Raw genomic sequence first — 22305 nt, 5'->3', positions numbered from 1 at the left:
TTAAGAGCCGTCGTGATGAGGACATGACTACCTTGGATATAACCAAAAATATTGCATATATGCATATTTGTCAGGTGATTTTTAGTGCAAACTATTCAATAATCTATTTATGTTATCCAGAACAAAAATATTTCACACACTTTTGTGTTTTGTCTAATTACAGGTGTATGGGACATTTGTACAATCCACATATGAAGATAAGGAAGAAAGAGATGTTTATTTGCTGTCCAAAAAGTTCTCTCACGTCACTTTTGGCCCAAGAGAAGATAGAGTTCAAGTCTCTCACGTTCTGGATTCAGATTCGGACTGCACAGACATACCTGACTCAAAACGCACACAAATTTTTCATACGGACTCCGAATTGGGTGATTCTTTTTTTTGTTGGAAACTAGATTTCGTGCACTTTCCAACCCAATTGGAATCACCTTCAAATTTGTCCGGAGCGTTGAGTTGTGGATGAAACAATCTGATGCTGCAGCAGAATCCGAGTCAAACTACAAGTCCAAAGGTGTTACATCACCTCCACTTGGGCCCATTGGCCTTGTACGACCTAGATTTAGTTTTAGGCTGCCTTGGGACGTCCTCCCACCTCCTTGGCCGCCACCCCTTGCTCCTATATAAGTAGATCCATCTAGTACCTTTTCCTTGGGATTTGTTTAGTTAAAAGTTAGCCATTGCAACTTCGTGTACTTCGTTTGTGTCCAACGACCAGACCAAGACCGCTTCCGGATCCCCACCATTATCAATACTTCATATTTATTTGCAATATTCAGATTGCTTTATCATATTCTTGCTCGTTCTTCGATTGCTTGCAGGAATAGACCTTCGTGGTCAGGCTGACCGTGCTTCCAGCATCGTCAGTAACCTCAGGAGATTGGTTTAGCGATTGCTAAGGCGCAACGTCGTGCACGTTTGTAGTCAGATCGTCAAAGTCGTCTCCACCAAATCGATAGTTATCATCTCATCGAAAGATCGGGACCCTCGCCTCTATCAAGTGGTATCAGTTTTCAGGTTGCTCGGTGAGAATTTCCAGTTTTTCCTAGATTAGATTTATTTTCTTACCTATTGTCCAAGAAAAAGGCACAAAACAAAAGTTAGATCTATTCATCCTTTGTCTTAGCCAGACTGAGCCTTTGCAATTTTCTTTTCATTGTTTGCATTATTGAATTATCGGTTGCATCGCCGTGTCGAATTGCTGGTCTTAGTGTCTAGTTCCTTTAGAGTTTCGAGTTCTGTTCATATTAGTCACGCAGCCGCTGCATCATTATTCCATCCGCTGTCCATCATCCCATCCACCAATTTCCACCATGTGCTACGCACTATTTATTGTCATAATCATAGTTGAGGTCACTCACATCTTCGCCTGATCGAATCTGCATCTTATCTAGTTTGTCTTGGAAAGAGGGAGAAAAAGAAGATAAAGAAAAAAAAAGAGAGGAAAAAGGAAAGAAAAAAAAAGAAAAAGAGGGAGAAGAAAAAGAAAAAAAAGGCGTGAGAAAAATAAGAGAGAAGAAAAAAAATTGGATCTATCTAGAATCAATCTCGTACCTGAATTCGGATTGGAATCTGTTTTGCGCACTGTTCAGTAAAATAGGTGTATCTTCCTCATACGAAGTCAGTTTTGGCTCCGTGAGTACTCAAATTGAAGATAGCGACGAGCCGCATCTAAATAGTTGCAGAAGCTAGTTCAATTTTTGACACCTCAAAATCGGCTTCTAAATAGGTCTTTTTGCCCTCCGAAGTTCGTGAACACAACTTGTTCCAATTTTTCAGGCCAGTTTTAGAATTCTTTGACTCCTCATATCAACTCGGAATTGAGTGATTCTTTTTGCATTGGAAAGCTTGAGTTAGTAGCATTCTTTGAAAGAATTTATCAGAAAATTGTCTCAAACTTTTAAAGAGGAAAGTTGGAGAGAGAGTTGTTGTATATCCTGCTTGGCAGTTGTTTTTCATCATTATCTTCACTGCCGTTGTGATCTTCACTTATATCTTGCTGTCAAGAGCTACTTAGTATCCTTCATTGATGCTAGTTGTGCTACGCCGTGACCTCATTAGTGTTCTAGGCTCGCGTCTCTAGTCCGGTCTAGCCTAGGACTAGCACAGTATCGTCGTTGAGCGTTTATTCAACATTGCATCTTTGAATTGATTATTGCTAATCTTTTGCTACCATATATAGCCAACCCAGCTCCACATATTTCTACACCGTGTATACGTACGCTCCCCTGGCAATCGCTTTACTCAATATTCGGAGTTACTTGACACCGCTGGTTGCCGATCACCGCCTGCTGCATGGTAAGAACTTGTAAGACATTGATATTTGCTTTACTGTGAGCGTTTTACCACCACATCCTTGTAGTTATAGGAACATTATTTTTGGGTTTTGTTTCTTGTTCTACTAATCATGACAGGATCCAGAGTCAATTCATGGGCTTTGTCGATCGCGGGAGACGTGCCACCACCTTTGCAAATACCACAACCGTCACGAGAGGTGCACAAACATCCAAATGCACATGATCAGGTTAATGTATCTATACCACCATTTAATGGCCGTTTTAAACCTGCTTTATATATTGAATGGGAGTTCGACATAAAAAATATATTTGCTTCCCATAATTTCAATGAACATAAAAAGGTTAAGGTTGCGGTTGGTTCTTTCACTGGTTTTGCTTTGGTTTGGTGGAGTGAATATTGTCGGTTATACCCTGATTATATACCTACTACTTGGGATGATTTGAAACTTGTCATGCGACATACTTTCGTCCCTGCTTATTATACTCGTGACATGATTAAGAAGTTGCAACACTTAAAACAAGGTAGTGAAACTGTAATAAAATATTATGATGATTTACAAACTACCTTGTTGCATTCCTCTTTAGAAGAAAGTGAAGATGATTTTATGGATAGATTTTGGGGAGGATTAAACCGTGATATTCAAGAGATACTAATTCATGAAGAGTGTTATCCTATGGACCATTTGTTTCATCTTGCTTGCAAAGCTGAACAGGAAATAAAACGACGTGTTGGCCACGAGGAGAACAAGCGCACGGTGCACATTCCAAGAGTTGATATGATTGTTCCTTCAACTACTAGGCATACTATGACAACCACATCCGTTGTTGTCAGGACTACATCACCTCCACCATGTGACACATCGCCCCCGAGAGTGGCTACATCATCTGAGTTGATCATAAGAGGTAATGACAAAGGTACTGATCTTCCATCTCTACATGAGAATGATGAATGCCTTGTCAATTTGAATGCACCATCTGATGAGCTACCCACTACTTTGATCACACCACCTATTTTAGAGGACTACGTTGATAATTTGACTTTGCCATGTGATCAAACAACTGAAATACCAACAATTTTGAGTGCACCCATTGAATTAACTATTGATGCAAAAGAACCAATGTTTAATCATTTTGATATGACCTCTAATCTTGGTGATGATTCTGTGTTGAATGACTTATTGCATGTTTGCTTATTTAAGCATGTTGTAGCATGTAAATTTGATGCAAGTAAGGTTTATTCACCAATGTTGGGATGGTTTAATGATGAACATTGTCAATCTTTTGAAATGAATAAGAGCTTCACTTATATGTGCAAACTGAGTTGCAATATTTTCATGCCTTCTACTTCTTGTGCTAATTTTTTGGCTTTAGACTTTATGAACTATGTAAGTTACTCATCTATTCATGTGTCATATATGCAAAAATCAAGGGAAGTAAAAATGAATGACATATACATATACAACATGTACACCTTGTCTCTTTTGTTAGCCACATTTCAGATTAAGCAACGCCGAGGACGGCTTTATTTTGAAGAAGGGGAGGATGATGAGGACATGACTACCTTGGATATGACCAAAAATATTGCATATATGCATATTTGTCAGGTGATTTCTAGTGCAAACTATTGAATAATCTATTTATGTTATCCAGAACAAAAATACTTCACACACTTTTGTGTTTTGTCTAATTGCAGGTGTATGGGACATTTGTACAATCCAGATATGAAGATAAGGAAGAAAGAGATGTTTATTTGCTGTCCAAAAAGTTCTCTCACGTCACTTTTGGCCCAAGAGAAGATAGAGTCCAAGTCTCTCACGTTCTGGATTCAGATTCGGACTGCACAGACATACCTGACTCAAAACGCACACAAGTTTTTCATACGGACTCCGAATTGGGTGATTCTTTTTTTTGTTGGAAACTAGATTTCGTGCACTTTCCAACCCAATTGGAATCACCTTCAAATTCGTCCGGAGCGTTGAGTTGTGGACGAAACAATCTGATGCTGCAGCAGAATCCGAGTCAAACTACAAGTCCAAAGGTGTTACATCACCTCCACTTGGGCCCATTGGCCTTGTACGACCTAGATTTAGTTTTAGGCTGCCTTGGGACGTCCTCCCACCTCCTTGGCCGCCACCCCTTGCTCCTATATAAGTAGATCCATCTAGTACCTTTTCCTTGGGATTTGTTTAGTTAAAAGTTAGCCATTGCAACTTTGTTTCTGTCCAACGACCAGACCAAGACCGCTTCCGGATCCCCACCATTATCAATACTTCATATTTATTTGCAATATTCAGATTGCTTTATCATATTCTTGCTCGTTCTTCGATTGCTTGCAGGAATAGACCTTCGTGGTCAGGCTGACCGTGCTTCCAGCATCGTCAGTAACCTCAGGAGATTGGTTTAGCGATTGCTAAGGCGCAACGTCGTGCATGTTTGTAGTCGGATCGTCAAAGTCGTCTCCACCAAATCGATAGTTATCATCTCATCGAAAGATCGGGACCCTCGCCTCTATCACGTCGTCTGCATTCCTTTCTAAAAAACAATCTGTTTGAGTTGTTGCAAGTGAAAGCTTAACTATCCATCTAAATTTCACCTCGATCACTAGATTAACGCGTATGCCAAGTTAAGGTTTTTATTTATGTCTTTTAGATGATAAGAAATTTTATTCATGTTGTATTAAAGAAGGTACAACGTGCATCAGGAGATTTTGCCGGCATGAACACAACCCACAAAAGCAAAGTAAAGAAAGAACATCCACGGCCGTCCTTCATTTTGTCCATTTAGTCGATTCTCAGCATAATAAATTTAGCCAACACCTGCAAACTAATCTATTTTAAGTACTGATATTCCGCCCGGGTTTCATCCGCCGGCGAGGGCAGCGGCTGGTGTTCCTTGATGCCAACGAGGTTGTGATCGACGGTCAGGGATGGCGCGACGACGCAGGCTTCAAAGAGGGCCAGATAGTACAGTTCCCGTGCCACTTGGCTAGGATTGCGGCGTCTGGCCGGTGGGGCGAGCGCGATGCGAATTCCAATGTGAGTAATGGCAAGAGAGGGGGAGGATATTAGGCGGTCACGGCCCAGTATAGTCCCTCCGACACTCCGCCATTATGCCATTATGCCATTATGCCATATGGCATGACCTGCCAGAAAAAAAGCGCTCAAAAAATTATATGACACGACGCCACGACACATGACTATAGTGTGATACTCTAATTATTACTAGTGACCATTAATCAACCTCAATTTTTTAGGGATAATCAATCTTGTTTAGTGTGGGTGCTTAGCCAAGTGTGATTGTTTGCTCTTTCTGTTAGTTATTCTATTGCCTCCTGCATCATGTAATCTTCTCATCTCTTTCGTCTGATGAGTTGATTATTCAATTCATAAAAGCTTGACAAAAGCGTTCTCGCCTGCCTTTCTGGTTTCACCAATCTCCTAAGTAATCAATTTGATCCACGTGCCTACCATGCACGCGCGCGATCCGTAGCTAAGAGAAACATGTCATGGAGTTCTTTTTTCTTTTTTGAGACAAACATGTCATGGAGCTGTGGCCAGAAAAAGAAACATGTCGCGGAGAAAAGTCGGAGCTAATTATTTACATGTATTTGTCGGCTGGGATGTGTTTATAAGTCCTGGCGTCTGGTCCCGCGGTACGTCTCTTCCGATCTACTCCCTCCATTTCACAATGTAGTGCTTCCTCTATCCTCGTGCTTCAACTTTGACCGCAAATTTAACTACCAGGACCGATTGCGGCGGGAGCAAAAATTATATCAGTGAATTCGTATTCAAAAGAAGTTTTCAATTATATATTTTTTCTCCCGCCGCAGTTGGTCTCGTTGGTTAAATTTATGGTCAAAGTTGGACCTCGAAAAGCGTGGGCGCACTATATTTTGGAATGGAGGGAGTAGATCTATCCACGAGATCTATCCCATCATGGAAGCAGGCGGCAATGAGATCTCGCGCCTGTCGGAGGAAGTCCTGGCGTCGATCCTCTCCCTCACGTCGCCGCCTGACGCAGGACGCTGTGCCGCCGTCTCCCATGCCTTCCTCGCCGCCGCGGACTCGGACGCCGTCTGGTCCCGCTTCCTGCTCCACGACCTCCCACGGTTCGCTCAGGGCGTGCTCTGCCGCGCGCCGCCGTCCAAGAAGGGCTTGTTCCGATGCCTCTCCGACCAACCGGCGCTCCTCCCAGACAAGCTCGTGGTACGTAGTACAGATCCCATGCATATCACCTCAACCCAACTAGTAGTACTGCTTATCAAAATCGGCTACTGAATCGATCTGCTGTTCTTTTGTGTAGAGCATGCGGCTGGACCGGGCTACTGGCGCCAAGTGCTACATTCTCTCCGTGAGGTCGCTGCATATTTCGTGAGGCGAGACAAGACAATACTGGGAATGGATCAAGCTCCCTTCTGATGATATCCAAGCAAACAAGAGGTTCGTGCTAATTAATTGGGCCTATTAGTTTAGTTATCGTCTCTCTATGATCTGATGGTATTGGTTCCATCTAATGTCAGTACTAACCATACCATATGCTCGCATCTGCGACAGCTTCTTTGAAGCAGCTCAGCTTTGGGGAGTTTGGTGGTTATTAATCCGTGGCAAAATACATAGCACAATGCTCTGCCGGAACTCCAAGTATGCTGCTTACATGGTGTTCAAACTAGCGGATGAGTTCAGCAAGCTTGATTTCCCGTTTCAAGTGGCATCAATAAGTGTTGGAGGGAATGATTCATCAACACGCCAAGTTTGCCTCCAAGCTTACATGGAGGATGGGGATGACGGAGTATCTCGCAAACATATCTTGAGGTCAAGTTGGGAAAGCTATCTGCCTCATACGAAACGCCGTGCAATTCCTCTCACGGATGCCGTTATGCTCCCTCGAAAAAGGGCTGACGGCTGGATGGAGGTCGAGCTAGGCGAGTTCTACAATGGAGAAGGATGTGACGGTGATGTGTTTGTGACCCTAATGGAGACAGAAGCAGGAAATTTCAAGAGTGGTCTTATTGTGTGGGGTATGGAGATTAGAACTAAGCAACGATGTTGATGAGCTTGTTGGGTTAAGAACCGTCGTCTACATTCCTTTCTAAAAAACAATCCGTTTGAGTTGTTGCAAGTGAAACATGAACTATCCGTCCAAATTTTCGAAACCATTCATCGACGAAAGTACATGACTGTTGCTATTTGTAACAAAGTATACTTTTTGTCCTTCAATTCTTGGCAGAGTCTAGATTTGGTTCTTTAACTTTGAAACCGTACAAATTGCACCCTTAACTCTTCAAACCGTACAAGTTTTGTCCCTTGACTGAGCAAAAGCAGTTTTATGCTAACTCGGTGTGGTTTTGACGGGTCAGCGCTCACGTGGCAGTCTCTTCCCTCTGTCTTATTTTACCTCTGGTCAGCATTTCCTCGAGCGGTTGCCGTGTGCCTGCGCCACCACCGGCACCAGAGACAACGCTGGCCACTGCCATGCTGGCCGGGCCGGAGTGGAGCTCCTCCGAAGCTGGTCTGGGCATCAGCACGAGGTACCTGCAGCGGCATGGACCTCCGGAACGCATCCATGCTAGGCGGCGGCGTCGACATGCGCACCTCCACGCCCATGCCTGCAAGGCGTCCCTCCGCCGCGGCCATGGTGCCTGTCCTCGTCATCTTCACCGTGTGCGTGCCGAAGAAGATAGCGAGGCGTGGGTCTCTGCCACCTTCACTCCCAACTTTGTGTGGCTTACCCCGGGCGAGCCAGTCACCGGTGGCCACGCCGACAGCTCAAGCTGAGTGCACCACGCGCCACTCTTGCCAGGCCGCGGGAAGTTGGGAACGGACCATGACGAGATGGCATGGAGCTTGGGACGCAGACGTGTAGGGAGTTTGAGCCACTTCCGGGTGCCCTGCGACTACAAGCATTGCACGCCCATCGCCAACGCCTCCGCGAGACGCGACACATGGGACCTTCAGCCATACAGCCAAGGCAGTCGTCAAAAAGCAAGACCGTCACCTGCGAGTACGCGCTCTACTTCACGGTACCCCTGCTCACCAACGCCGCGGTGTTCGCCGCTCTGCTCACGGAGTTCAGTACCACAGGGGCGTTGTGGCTGGGCTCCGACTCCGACGATAGGGCTGCAAGTGCAGCCGACGAGGTGGTGGAAGTGCAGGCGCGCCGCAAGTGCTGGACAGAATGCCTACAAGAAATAGGATGAGAAGGACAAAGGAGAGAGAAAAATATTGCCATGTGCGCAACGACTCGTCAAAACCATGCTAACTCAGTATGGATGCGGCTTCTTTCGTATCAAAGGACGAAACTTAACCGGTTTGAAGAGTTTAGGGTGCAAATTGTCCGGTTTTGAAATTGAGGGACTAAATCTAGACTCGGCCAAGAATTGAGGGACGGAAAGTGTACTTTTCTCTTATCTATATTCATCTCGACCACTACATTGACTCGTATGCAAAGTCAAGGTTTTTATTTACGTCTTTTATATGATGGGAAATTTTATTGATGTTGTATTAAAGAAGGTACAACATGTATCAAGAGATTTTGCCGGCATCTGCGGGAACACAATCCACAAAAGCAAAGTAAAGAAAGAACATCCACGGTCGTTCTTCATTTGGTTCATTTAGTCGATTCTCAGCGAAATAAATTTAGCCTACACCTGCAAACTAATCTATTTTAAGTACTGTATGTAGCAACAGTTCTCCATGATTGTATCAGAACTGAGCTGAATTGCCTCAACTCACTCCACACGGTTTAGTGATTTTTTTTTTGCGAAGAACACGGTTTAGTGATTTCACAAAAGAAATTGAAACCCCACTGTTAGATCCTTTGATGGTTAAACTCCTAGAAGATAACGAAGCGGAATGTCTACAAAGAGGCAAGGCAACAGAAGTACAAAAATGATTGCAAAATTCACTACAGCAACGCATTGTTCATGAAAGAAAGCAAATGTCATCAAAACAAGTTAAACAATCCACAACCGCTCAAATTTAATTCTACAAAACAATGACTACAATACTTCCTTATTTGGAAACAAGGTATATAGTAGTTGTCTGATTTATGATTCACAACTGAAACCTTCTTCACTCAGTAATATTTTTAATCTTGACACGCCTTTATTTAAAATTATGTTACTCAATTGCTTCATTCTACTTCCTTTTATTTTTCCTTTTTGCAGCCAAAGTATTTCGTATACTGAAAGAACAGCTCAGCCCAGTTTGCATGTAGCTGGCACATATGTTTGCCGAAAAACAGACGAGGTTGAGTGTGTGTGTGTGTGTGTGTGTAAGTGTGTTCTTACTGCTTTAATACTTAGAGTGACTGATCAACAATGATTGTGGGCAGCAAGCAGGGAATGCTCACGATGGTGGTGGTGGTGATTGAAGAGCCTTGAATCAATTCGGCCCTATAGATTGGAGCAACAACATGGGAGTTGCCTCTGCACCATGTAGCTCCGTCTGTTTGATTCATCTCCATTTCTTGGATCTATGAACTGGAGCAATCTACAGGTACGTGCAGCATGTTTTCTACTAACAAGAGAGTAACATATGTGTGAAGACTCTCATTTCTGATTTACTTTCAGCCTGTCACAATTATTTTAACCGAAGAAACTATTATTGTTAGTTGGATGAGAGTTGATGCTATACTTCTAGTAGATAGACTATGGTGCAAACTGTCTTAGTCTGTGCAAATAACAGTGCAAACCAACCTTGTATTCTATGAGGAACAAACTGATATTATGGTTATACTTTTGAACAAAAAACAAGGAATCTTAGTAAGCATCATATATTGATGTTACATCGTTTTCTGACCTTACGACCGTAAGCTGGGCATGACCTTACAAAATGCGTGCATTATCTGGCCAGCCATTCTTCCTTTTGCTACCTGAACTGACAACAAAGCAATGTAGTAACATGTTGTTTATGTCCATTCCAGATTCTCGAATACATTCCCGACCTCACGCAATCGATCGTGTCAAAACCAGAAAATGTGGCATAGACCTGAAAGATGATTTCGTACTGATTGTTGCCTGAAATTGTGTCATGGGTAGTAATGAACTAACATTATCTTCCTAGTATCTTCTTAGTTGAGCTCGAAGAGGTAATTAAAGCTCCTACATGTTTTCGGAGAAAGAAGTTCTATTAACTGTTTTTAGAACAAAAGACTAGAACATGAGAGGAAACAAAAATCACTATGTAACAAAGACACTTCAAAAAGGTCATTTTTTAACTGCCAGGAGTTACTTAATGGTATGCTACAATCATGTCGGCTTTTGTTGCTTACTACTGAGCTCAGTTCCCAGCACAAGAAGAACAGACTTTGCTTTCTCCCGAGAAGCTGATGGACACCTTGCCACCATCGCCAACTTCGTCGTTATGGAACTCACCCAAGTCCATTCCATCCAGCCATCAATATTTTTACGAGGGAAATGAACGTCCTCTCTTGGAGTAATTGCATCACAGCTAAGACACTCTCTGCAACCTTGAAAGATATGTCTCCGAGGCGAATTGCCATCCCCATACCCATCGGGTGACCCACGGGCATGACCTTATGCCCATACCCTACGCACGACTAATCGGCTTACCCATCGGGCTTACTCATGGGTGAACGTGACGACCCATATCCTAGCCATTTGAGTAGGGTGCCCATGGGCGTGGCTGCCCATGGGTCAGATTGCCGGCTTGACCATAGACAGACGTTGGAGAACAACCGGGGCCCCGACGCCGCCGTCAGCCACCTGGGCGTTGCCTAGTGGCATTTCCAGCAGCGGCAAGGAGGGAGAAGGTGGAGAGGGAGGTCGCAAAAAATCATATCGAGATCGCCTCCTGTGCTGCCCATCCGGATTGAATCACAATGTTTTGTTGTGCATAAACAAATAAGAGTGCACTTGTTTAAGACCAGATTTACTGGCAGACGATGATTCACACTGAAACATTATGATGCACTTTGAAACAAGAAAAAAAACTAGTGAAATAGTTTGAAACAAAACAAGACAAATTGTGTCAAAAACCAGAAACTATAGCACGAATCTCAAAACAATAACGGACGTTGTATCCATGCATGATTGCATGGTAGAATATTATGTCTTGTGGGAGCGGTTTTCTCACAAAGGAAAATAATAATTGTAAAGAGGGCCAGATACACCTTTGCATATATCTTTGCTGTTTTTGTGCATGCCTCTCACAAGACTCCGTCAAAGAAGATGGATGGGATGGCGTACAACAATGATGAAACTACATATAATGGGTTCATTATACGTCACATGTCTAGCATTTACTCCCTCCATCCCAGAAATAAGACGTTTTTGCAAGCTATGTTAGCTTGTAAAAACATCTTATAATATGGGATAATATGGGACAGAGGGAGTACTTGCCATCTAGACATAGTGGGATTACATGGGTTCAAATCCCAGGTTTTTCACTGGCTGGCCTGTAAATTCTCTGCCCATATTCTTCTGGTGTTGTTGCGGGCAGTAATGAACTAGCAGTATCTTTTTAGTTGAGCTCGAAGAGGTAATTAAAGCTCCTACATGTTTCTAAGAATTTCTATTAACTGTGTTCAGGACAAAATACTAGAACATGAGAGGAAACAAAAATCACTATGTAACAAAGAAACTTCAAAAATGTCCCCTTTTAACTCCCAGGAGTTACTCAATGGCAATGCTACAATTATGTAGGCTTTTGTTGCTTACTTATGAGTTCAATGCCCAACACTTTAAGACAAGACTTGCTTTCTCCCGTGAAGCTGATGGACACCTCACCACCATCGTCGGCTTCGTCATTATGGAACTCACCCAACTCCACTTCCATCCAGCCATCGGCATTTTCACGAGGGAAATGAATGTCCTCTCCTGAAGTAATTGCGTCACAACTAAGAGTCCCTCTGCAACCTTGAAAGATGTGTCTATGAGGCGCATTGCCATCCCCATCTCCATCCTTGATGTTGCCTTGCACGGAAACTAGTCGGGTCGACTCCCTCCCAGCAACACCAACGGAGGCCACCTCGTACGGGAATCCGAACTCATAGTATACATATTCTAGCTTGAACACCAAGTATACGGCATATGTTGTGTTCTGTGAGAGCATCTTCCTTTGTACCTTGGCCCGGATCTCCAACTCATTGACACGATAGAACTGAGCGGCTTCGGAGAAGATCCTACATGTTGCAATTCACAAAACATAAGTACAATAGCGAACAATGTGGCAATCTCGGGATGGTGCCGCTGGAGCAATGCAGGGAGCTCAACTCTCTAGTGATCATCACTATCCGCTATATATCTATGGCTCGAGAGGAACAACCGTGTGTTCGGCAATATTGCGTCTCTTCCAGTGCCTGTGGTTGCTAGAGTTAAGGCAAGAGTTTTCTCTATGGAATTTGGCTAGATCAGGTGGGACCTATGGGGATAGAGGATAGTGTTGTTTTCTGTGTGGAGCGTTGGCTGATTTTACTGGGTATGGCCGGCAGCTGTGGCAGCCCGGTGCCCAATCTTACTCCCTCCGTCCGGAAATACTCGTCGGAGAAATGCATAAAAATGGATGTATCTAGAACTAAAATATGTCTAGATACATCCATTCCTCCGACAAGTATTTCGGGACGGAGGGAGTATTTGTCTGTACAACTCTATTTTCCCTATATTTAAGTGACACACTTAACTTATGCGCGTTCTTGAAAAAAAAACAATGTGGCAATCGATCTTACTTTGTGGGAGGCAAAAGCACTAAATTCGCTAGTTAAGTACTCCATCCGTTCTAAAATAAGTGTATTGACTTTAGTATTAATTTAACTTACTAAAATTCCTACAAAGTTGAGACACTTATATATTTTAAAACGGAAAGAGTATAAGGTTGGAGACGGTTTGAACCTTTTGTTTCCTTTGCTGCAGTTGGAAAGCGAAGCTACAGGTGCCCGGTTCTGCAGCGCCCTCGCCGAAAGCGTGAAGCGCTGGGCGCCGGTAGCCCTGTCCAGCTGCATGCTCTGCATCAAGCAATTCAACAGAAAACGACATTAAGTTAAGCCTATGAATTGAACTGCAAGAACGTATGGCACGCATGAACGATAAAGAAAATTAAGCGGCATGCTTAACTGGCTAGCTGGGTTGAGAACTTGGGAGCGTACCATCAACTTGTGTGGGAGGAGAGCTGGCTGGTCGGAGAGGCGCCGGAACAGCTCCTTCTTGCTCGACGGCGGCGTGCGGGGGAGCTCGCCTTTGGCGAACCGCGGGAGGTTACGGGGCAGGAACATGGACCACACGGCGTCGGAGTCCGCCGCGGCGCGGAAGGCCCGGGAGACGGCAGCCGCGCGGCGGCGACGTGAGCGAGACCACGCGCATGAGGAGCTCCTCCGGCAGGCGCTCCATCTCGCAAGCGGCCGGCGTTCTCTTGTTATGTGCGCGGTTCTGTCCTTCCGACGTTCTGGAACTCGTGACCATATATAGGAACGTATATAAGACCGAGACCATGGCAGAGTCGGAAAGCTGAATAGAGGCGCCAAACCTACGTGGTGAGGGAGAGACGCGTGATGGTTTTGGTATAACACATCTACGCCACGTCACCCCAGAATAAGGTCTCACCTCCTCGTGCTTGGTTGTTTGTTTGTTTGTTTTCGTTCCCCCATTTTTCTTTTCTTTTTTGGCGAGGACCCATTTTTCTAGTTGTTGGTCATGTTTTTCTTCTCCAGCATTTTTTTTCTTGTTTGTCCTTTGTCATGCAGCACATTATACGTCAACACTTTCCCTCACGTGTGGCTCCCTTAGACCTAAAGGTGGACCGAAAGTGAGCTGCAATTTAATTGCGTCAGCCGGGTCTTGAACTTAAGACCTCTTGGCTTAGATACCATGTAGAAGTGCATGCTCTAGCCAATGCAACCAAAAGACCGATCTGATGGAAGAGACTATGCAGCACATTATACGTCAACCGTCCCTGTTTGTGTCACCTAAATTGAGAAGCAATCGTTGGCGTCCTCGGTCCTGGTTATCTCTTCTTCTTCTTCTTCTTCTTCTTCTTCTCTCTCTCCTAATAACTATAACTTTTGATGATAAGAACGAGACTAGGTGATGCAGCACCAATCAATCGCTCGTTCAAAAATTTGTGGCCCAAGTTTACTATTATTTCTCCTTTCTATTAAAAATAAGAAAAATAAATATGGGTTGGCTAAATCTCAGTTGAACCAAGTCTCAGTCGATTCTATATTGATGAGATCTTGCGTGGAGATTCGTGTAAAGCTTTTTTTTAAAATATATTTCTTCGTTTTTATATGTTCTGTCATTTGACTGAGACTTCGACTGAGATCTAGCCACACTCCAAGAAAAAACTAAAATAATAATAGAATAAATCGCTTGTCTGTATTGGTCGTTTGTGTTCCGCCGGAGATCACCCCAGTTGTTGAGTTGGCTTGAATAAATTGACAAGTTGGTTTGTTACTAGCTAGCTGCTTGGGCTATTTATGTACACAGAATTTCCTTATGATCACCGATGGACTACATGCAAGTATGTGTGCATTGTGGCTGGAAAGAATCGATCTACAAAGTAGCTTGGTCTACGTGAGCACGACCAACAAGCAAAACGACGCATGATCAATCCCATCGAACGGTGCGGCGAGAGGATCATGTCCTATCTGCTGAACAACGAGCAAAGCGAGTTAATTAGTGTGTTTCAATGAAATTAATCAGAAAGTGCATGATGAGTCGGGAATGCGTTCCAATGAAACTAATTGGAAGTGCACAATAAGTCAGGCCTACACCAATATGACCAAAAAGCGGTGACATTGTAAGACTTGAGGAAAACTGCAAAACCGGTCACCCTCTGCAAACCTCCTCACTAGGAAAGGACATCAGAAATGTATCATCACCATGTGGTACAACCTCCCAAGTCCACTCGTGCTAAAACCGAGCGATTTTGGCCACCTCTACCTCCACAATGTCGGCAGAAAGTGAACTGTCAGAAATCGATACCAAAGTTATCAGTGAGTCTACAGTGAGAGATCCATCCTACAAACTTTACCAGGCATCTGAAAAAACGCCATGCTTTCAGTTCCGTAACCACAGAGCATTGCCACCGGCTTCGGTAACTTTAGGGCAGGGCACCGCCACATGATGGCAAAGTTATAAACTGCACCTGCGTTGCTGTCATTGCGGATGAATAGGACGAGCTGGGCATTAGCCATGGATTGCATCGGCTGTGCAGTAGCAAAATTAGGGGAGCGCGCGCGCACACACACACACAAATGATACAAAAAGGTCATCCCACTCATTCGTATATAGAGCGGAGTATTAATTTTATTTGTGTACCCTCAAAAAAAATATGGAATGGAGAAAAATAGAAGAGAAAAAATGATGTCTGAGCCCAGGTTCGAACTGGGGACCTTTAGTGTGTGAGACTAACGTGATAACCAACTACACCACCCAGACAACATGTTTATTTCTGACAACTATATTATTTCAGGAATTGGATAAATCTTACCTGTAGAAAACGCGTCATGGCCTTCAACTGGATTACATATGGGCTTCCTTTTTTTTTTGATAAACATATGGGCTTCGTTTAGTGCTGTTGGGTGGGGCCGCTGATTAGGCGCCCTGCAACTGCTGCTATCGCCTGTCATGTGATTTCCCTCGGACTTTGTATGAACACTGTCCTCTGAGGTAGCTCTTGAGCTATCTAGCTTGGCAAAATTCGGTAGCCCTTCTGTTTGGTTGGTTGAACCCACTAGCGCCCGATCAATAAAGTGCCGATGGGCGTTTAGCTTCAAAAAAAAACCACTAATGGCACTGTCTTTGTTTGTTCATGATGTAACTTTGATCACCAATGAATAAAAGGGGTGTTTTGCTGTAAAAAAAAGGCGACAAAACTCCGACTTGAAAAAACCGATGACAAAACTCGAGAATGGCCTTATTGTTTAGGGCATTTGTAAGAGTAAGCAACAAATGCAAGTAAGATTGTAGTATTTGGTACCATACCACGTGAGAGCTAGAAAGAAAGACTTCATTGTACAAGTTTTGTTCCCAAACGCTATATGGGCTGAGGATCGTCCAGCGTTTTTGAATTTGTACACTGGTATTTTTCACTTCTGGGTCTTGAAACACCAACTCACGGGCTATTTCTTCGGTTTTGCCCGCGCAACAATGGGCTTCAAGCCACGCCACTCGAGCCACTTCTTCTAGTTTTCCGTTCCCCCCTTATCAGTTGGTTTTCTACCCCTAAACAGTCAGTTGGTTTTTCTCCCATACCCCTAAAAGACCTTGCCCGCCTGAGTGGGTGGAGCCGAAGCAGAAGCAGCAGCCAATTACCCCACCGCACGCGCCGGCGGCAAGACTGACACCATGGCCATATCCATGGCCGGCCGATGTACATCGACCTCGTCGACGCGGATGACGACAAGGGCAAGGGCGACGACTAGTAGAGTAGATCTAGGTTTAAAACATTTTGGTTATGTTTTTATTTTAATTAATGTACCAAATGAACTTTTGATGGCAGTGTATATATTTTTATTTCAAAATTTGGCCAAAAAACTGAAATGTTGCCCGACGCGTTAGGCGCACCGGCGGGCGGGACACAAGTAGACTTTTGGTGTCCGCGTGGCGATCTAAACAGATAAAAAAACAGATACATTGCGTGTCCGTTTAGGTCAACCCGTTGGAGTTGCCCTTTGTCCTTACAGCAAATATAGCTTGGCAAAACTACCAAGTTATAGACTTGTTGACAAGTTTAAAACGCTAATGTACAACACATCAATGTAACATACACATGAACAAATCAACTACACGCTACATCAATTTATTTAGTAATACGAACTGATGATTCTTTTCTTCCGAAACGGATGGAGAGGTGCCCAGGGCATAGGCTTCCTACTTGAACCTGGCCTTGACGGCGTCGATGTCTTCGTTATCGACCCTGAAGGCCTTGGCCAGCACGTCGGTTGGCACTGGTGGTGTGGCAGCGAAGAGTGTGGTGGCGATGGCTTGTGTGCCCTGGAGCTGGCTGTTGAAGGCGGCAATGACGGAGGCGGGGCGATGTCCCCTGTTCTGTTGGAAGTGCACGAGGCCACGAGGGAAGACGAACACCTCTCCGACGGTGACGAACCTAGTGAAGAGCTTGTTGGCGGTGGTGATGAAGCCCACCTCGAGGGTTCCCTCGGTGACGAAGATGATCTCGGTGGCGCGAGGGTGGGTGTGCGGCGGGTTCTGCCCTCCGACCGCGTAGTCGATGCGCGCCATGGACACGCCGAGCGTGTTCACCCCGGGGAATGACTGCACGTTGGCCGCCGTGACGACCGACCCTGCGGGGTTGTTGGTGTTACCGGCCTTCTTGAGACCGGCAAAGAAGAAGTCGTCTGCCGTGATGTTGGCCTTGCACGGGAACCCGTTGATCTTGATCGCTGCCGCGAAGCATTTGATCGAACACACAGCGTGAGCAACAACCAGGACACCAAGATCCAAAGAAGAAGCTGACAAGCTAAGATGAACTCATAATTTTGCAGGATGACTCACGGGATGCCAGGTCGGCGACGCAGACGTCCTGGAGCATGTCGGGGTCGCCGGCGAGGGAGGGGGCGGCAAGCGCGAGGAGGACGGCGCAGGCCGCTATGGCGGAAAGGTGAAGCCTCGCCATGGTCGATTGGTCAATGCTTGCTTGCTATGAGCTTGGCCTTGGTGGTATAGCTTGGGTCTGGAAATAGCAGAGGCAGGGAGGTGGTACTTGTAGGCAAGTTGATTCGTGTGTGGAACTATGGATAGCATCGCTATCCCAAGGTCAAACAGGGGTAGGCTGCGACGAGGCGACAGGGTTGGATGGGGAGGGAGAAGCAAGCATACGATTCCATTAATTTGGAGCCAATGGAGATATACTACTCTGAGTCAGATCCATGATCCAATCCATTCGGTGGCACGCTATGAGACACGAGGAAACAACCCCCCCCCCCCCCCCCCCCCCCCCCCCCCCCAATTTTCGCGGGTCTCTTGCCACGAACAATGCACGATTGCACATGCATGGCGACGGGTGTATCGAGTAGTTGCACATGCTAGTTCGTAGTCCCTCCGCTCCCGGTTTAGTAGCCCTCTCATATTTTGGGTCAAAATTTGACCATCTATTTGACTAATAAAATATAATGTATATGGTACAAAAATATAGTCTTGAATTTGTATTCGAAATAGGTTTCCGGTAGTATAATTTTTGTGGCATATAGTTTACATTTGTTTAGATAAATCTTTGTTCAAACTTTAGCCTAAATAAGAGGGGGCCTGATAAACCGGACCGAGCGAGATAGTACCGTTAGACCTCACGGTGATTGACCAATACATACATACCCCTGCCTCATTGATGGCAAGCTGTCCCAGCCAGTAATCAATTCCACTCGCATCAAAGAGGAGCCATTCTGCTCAACAACTACATCCAGATTTTGTTCCAGGAGAGGAGATGAGAAGGATGCTTCTGACTATTTTTTGCTTGCGAGGCTGATCTGGAACAGCTCTCGTACTACTTACTTAATTGTTAGAACTACTTAATTGTTACTGGAAATCATGGTGCCCAACACCATGCCCCATCAGAGACTTTTGTTTCTTGTGGGAATATTTTTTCCGTTGGCTAAACCGAGCACTCACCCACTCACCATATTTTTAAATACTTCCTTCATTTCATAATGTAGTGCATGTATATATTTTTAAAAGTCGAGAAACATATTTATATTTAGAATACCAAATGTATATCATCGGATACATGGTGAGTTAAATGTTCATAATGTTCATATCGTATATGTTTGGTATTGGAGATATAGATAGTTTTCTTCATAAACTTGCTCAAAGTTTCTTAAGTTTGACATTGCAGAAAATCTATATGCATTACATTATGGAACGGAGGGAGTATAGCGGACGAAGCAGCGAGAGCGAGGCGAGACTTATGCCGAAGAATCTGATGTTCTTCATGGTGATTAGAGCATCTACAGCCAGAACCCGTGGATGCGCTCACGGACAGTGACCAGACGGGTCTTAAATTTTACAATTTGCAACCATGTACCTTATTTCTAACGTCTTGGACCGGCGAGGCTGTCAAAACACACCAAAAATTGCTCATACTTAGGATGCAGACATGCAGTAACATCAGAGGTGGGGACACTTCTACACGGTCTGAACTTGGCAGGTCAGGTCGGCTATAATTTTATCGAGGTTAAATCAGACAGTCTCTTTTTCTTTTTGAGTATTGAATCAGGCTGCCTCGAGGCGATCAAAGTGATGAAGAACGTAATTTTATAGGCCCCACTGCAGCCATCTTCGAAGAGTGCTCATTCTTGTCTCGCAACTTCAGTTTTGTTTCTTTTAATCATTGCCCTAGGGAAGCTAATAGCGCTGTTGATGGATCCCCGAACTACTGTTTGGAACGGGGGGTATCCTTCATTTTTGGCTAATGTATTACTAGCGAAGGATGTATTCATTATGCATAGTTTAATATTTCCGCCGTCCTAAAATAAGTAACTCAACTTTGTGTTAACTTTAGTATAAATTTGTGTCACTTATTTATTTTGGGACGGAGCGAGTATAACCACCATAAATGTTTTCTTCAAAAAGGACAGCAAAACTTCAATTAAAAAAGAGAGACCACTTACCTCTAGAGTGGCCCATCGTTTAGGGCAATCATTAGAGCTAAGTAACAAAGGCAAATAAAGATTGTAGTATTTCGTACCATACCATGCGAGAGCGAGAGACTTAATTGTACTACAGGTTCTGTTCCGAAAAGCTATATGCTAACGTCCCAATTTTAATCTTGCTACTCAAACGCTTCGAGAACCACTTCTCTCGGTTTTCCCTTTCTCGCTTATCAGTTGGTTTTCTTCTTTACGTGGGTGGTTTTTTTCTCCGGTATCTCCTGGTTTTTCCTCTTGCGCTTATCAGTTGATTTTTTTCTCATGCGACAAAGTTCTCCTGTATTTGGGTGGTTAGTTCTTATGAAAAATGTAGCTTGGAAAACTACTGCCAAGTTATAGATTAGTTGACAACAGTGGCGGAGACAGCACCCGGCGAGCCGGGGCTGCTGCCCGGGCTCCCATGGTGCATGTGCATGGAGCTCTAGTAGTAAACAAATGGTTTCTTAACTGTTTATTTGGGAAAAATATAATTAACTTGGCATTACGTATATCTTGCCCAGGCTCTAAGTTTGAGCTGGCTCCGCCACTGGTTGACAAGTTGAAAAAACCAATGTAATAACACATCGCACTACTAAAATGTGGTAACATACAGTGCGCGAAACAGAAGCAAGTTTTATTATCTCAAAGAGCAACAAATGTAACATACACAACAACAAATCAACTACACGCTACAGCTCACTTGATGACTTGATTACCATTTATTCAGTAACAAACAAACGATTTGTTTTCTTCCGAAACGGATGGAGAGCTGCCGACAGCAGAGGCTCCCTAGTTGAACCTTGCTTTGACGGCGTCGATGTCTTCGTTATCGACCCGGAAGGCCTTGGCCAGCACGTCCGTCGGCACCGGTGGTGTGGCAGCCAAGAGCGTGGTGGCGATGGCCTGGGTGCCCTGAAGCTGGCTGTTAAAGGCGGCGATGACGGAGGCGGGGCAGTCTCCCCTGTTCTGCTGGAAGTGCACGAGCCCACGCGGGAAGACAAACACCTCTCCGACGGTGACGACCTTAGTGAAGAGCTTGTTGGCCGTGGTGATGAATCCCACCTCCAGAGTTCCCTCGGTGACAAAGATGATCTCGGTGGCGCGCGGGTGGGTGTGTGGCGGGTTCTGCCCTCCCACGGCATAGTCGATGCGGGCCATGGACACGCCGAGCGTGTTCACCCCGGGGAATGACTGCACATTGGCCGCCGTGACGACGGACCCCGCCGGGTTGTTGGTGTTGCCGGCCTTCTTGAGTCCGGCGAAGAAGAAGTCGTCGGCCGTGATGTTGGCCTTGCAAGGGAACCCGTTGATCTTGATTGCTGCCGCCATTCATGGGTCAGCCATCAGCAAGATCCAGCTAGCACACAAGATGCAACATGGAAGTTGACAAAGTTGAGTGAATAACTCAGCAGCAGGATGACTCACGGGATGCGAGGTCGGCGACGCAGACGTCCTGGAGCATGTCGGGGTCGCCGGCGAGGGAGGGGGCCGCGAGCGCGAGGAGGACGGTGCAGGCCGCCACGACGGAAAGCTGAAGCCTCGCCATGTTCGATTGCTCAATGCTTGCTTACTACGAGCTTGGTGGTAGTATAGCTTGGTTCTGGAAATAGCATTGGTAGGAGGTGGTACTTGTAGGCAAGGTGATTTGCGAACTATGGATGGGATCGCCATTTCAAGGTCAAACAAACAGGGTGGGCTGCGACGACGCGACATGGCCGGATGGGAGCCAATTCAAGCATCCGATTACATTAATTTGGAGCCAATTCAATGAGGGTGTAGGAGTAGTTGTTTATGCGCTCCTTGCAGGCTACCCTTTCACATGCGTTTCTGGATCAGATCCACGGTTCATCGATTATTGACACGAGGCGTATGACGCGTATCCTCTTGGAAACAACACCCCTGTTTCGTGGGTCTCGATCGCCAGAAACAATGCAGGATTGCACATGGCGACGGGTGGCTCGAGTAGTTGCACTTGCACATGTTAGTTCGTACCGTTAGACCTCATGGTAACCAAGTTGAGTTTCCGCCTCTGGGGTGGTTGCCAAAACAAAAGAGGACCCTGCCTGATGGAACGGAAGCTGTCTCTGCCAGTAATCAATTCCACTTGCATCAGAGAGCAGCCATTCTGGTCAATAACTCCATCCTGATTTTGTTCCAGCAGAGGAGAGGAGAACGATGGCTTCTGACTGTTTTGCTTGCGAGGCTGAGCTGGAACAGCTCTCCTACAGGAGAGATTAGATGTACTATAGAACTACGTACTACTAATGATGCTGGAAATCACGTTGCCCAGCACCATGCTCCATCAGAGACTTTTGTTTCTTGTGGGAATATATTTTTCCCTGGGCTACACCGAGCACTCAGCCACTGACCTTATTCAATTAGGGCGAGGGCGAGGGGAGACTTGTGCCAAACTGCAAAG

General features: G+C 45.1%; 4 protein-coding genes and 1 non-coding gene across 5 annotated transcripts; 1 reads left to right on the top strand and 4 right to left on the bottom strand.

The window, feature by feature from the left end:
- Nucleotides 1-6204: 6204 nt before the first annotated feature.
- LOC123134997 (F-box protein PP2-B11-like) lies at nucleotides 6205-7492 on the top strand. Its single transcript, XM_044554132.1, has 3 exons — nucleotides 6205-6496; nucleotides 6594-6730; nucleotides 6845-7492. The coding sequence occupies exons 1-2, from the start codon at nucleotides 6227-6229 to the stop codon at nucleotides 6663-6665; spliced, it is 342 nt and encodes a 113-aa protein (XP_044410067.1). The 5' UTR covers nucleotides 6205-6226; the 3' UTR covers nucleotides 6666-6730; nucleotides 6845-7492.
- Nucleotides 7493-11667: 4175 nt separating this feature from the next.
- On the bottom strand, nucleotides 11668-15440 carry LOC123139673 (F-box protein PP2-B11). The gene is made up of 4 exons (XM_044559406.1): nucleotides 15278-15440; nucleotides 13395-13690; nucleotides 13141-13253; nucleotides 11668-12434 (listed from the first exon to the last, which is right to left on the bottom strand). The coding sequence occupies exons 1-4, from the start codon at nucleotides 15438-15440 to the stop codon at nucleotides 11948-11950; spliced, it is 1059 nt and encodes a 352-aa protein (XP_044415341.1). The 3' UTR covers nucleotides 11668-11947.
- Nucleotides 15441-15610: 170 nt separating this feature from the next.
- On the bottom strand, nucleotides 15611-15684 carry TRNAV-CAC (transfer RNA valine (anticodon CAC)). Its single transcript has one exon. It is a non-coding gene; the product is annotated as a tRNA-Val (tRNA).
- A 1179-nt stretch (nucleotides 15685-16863) lies between these two features.
- Nucleotides 16864-18112, bottom strand: LOC123134995 (germin-like protein 1-1). The gene is made up of 2 exons (XM_044554131.1): nucleotides 17761-18112; nucleotides 16864-17648 (listed from the first exon to the last, which is right to left on the bottom strand). The coding sequence occupies exons 1-2, from the start codon at nucleotides 17879-17881 to the stop codon at nucleotides 17119-17121; spliced, it is 651 nt and encodes a 216-aa protein (XP_044410066.1). The 5' UTR covers nucleotides 17882-18112; the 3' UTR covers nucleotides 16864-17118.
- A 2387-nt stretch (nucleotides 18113-20499) lies between these two features.
- On the bottom strand, nucleotides 20500-21611 carry LOC123134994 (germin-like protein 1-1). Its single transcript, XM_044554130.1, has 2 exons — nucleotides 21312-21611; nucleotides 20500-21205 (listed from the first exon to the last, which is right to left on the bottom strand). Exons 1-2 carry the CDS (start codon nucleotides 21430-21432, stop codon nucleotides 20676-20678), a joined length of 651 nt encoding a protein of 216 aa, XP_044410065.1. The 5' UTR covers nucleotides 21433-21611; the 3' UTR covers nucleotides 20500-20675.
- Nucleotides 21612-22305: the final 694 nt, after the last annotated feature.

Source organism: Triticum aestivum, chromosome 6B, assembly GCF_018294505.1.
Source record: "Triticum aestivum cultivar Chinese Spring chromosome 6B, IWGSC CS RefSeq v2.1, whole genome shotgun sequence".
NCBI classification, from domain to species: domain Eukaryota; kingdom Viridiplantae; phylum Streptophyta; class Magnoliopsida; order Poales; family Poaceae; genus Triticum; species Triticum aestivum.
Note: the sequence above shows the minus strand (reverse complement) of the source record. Positions and strands in the feature narration are given on the sequence as shown.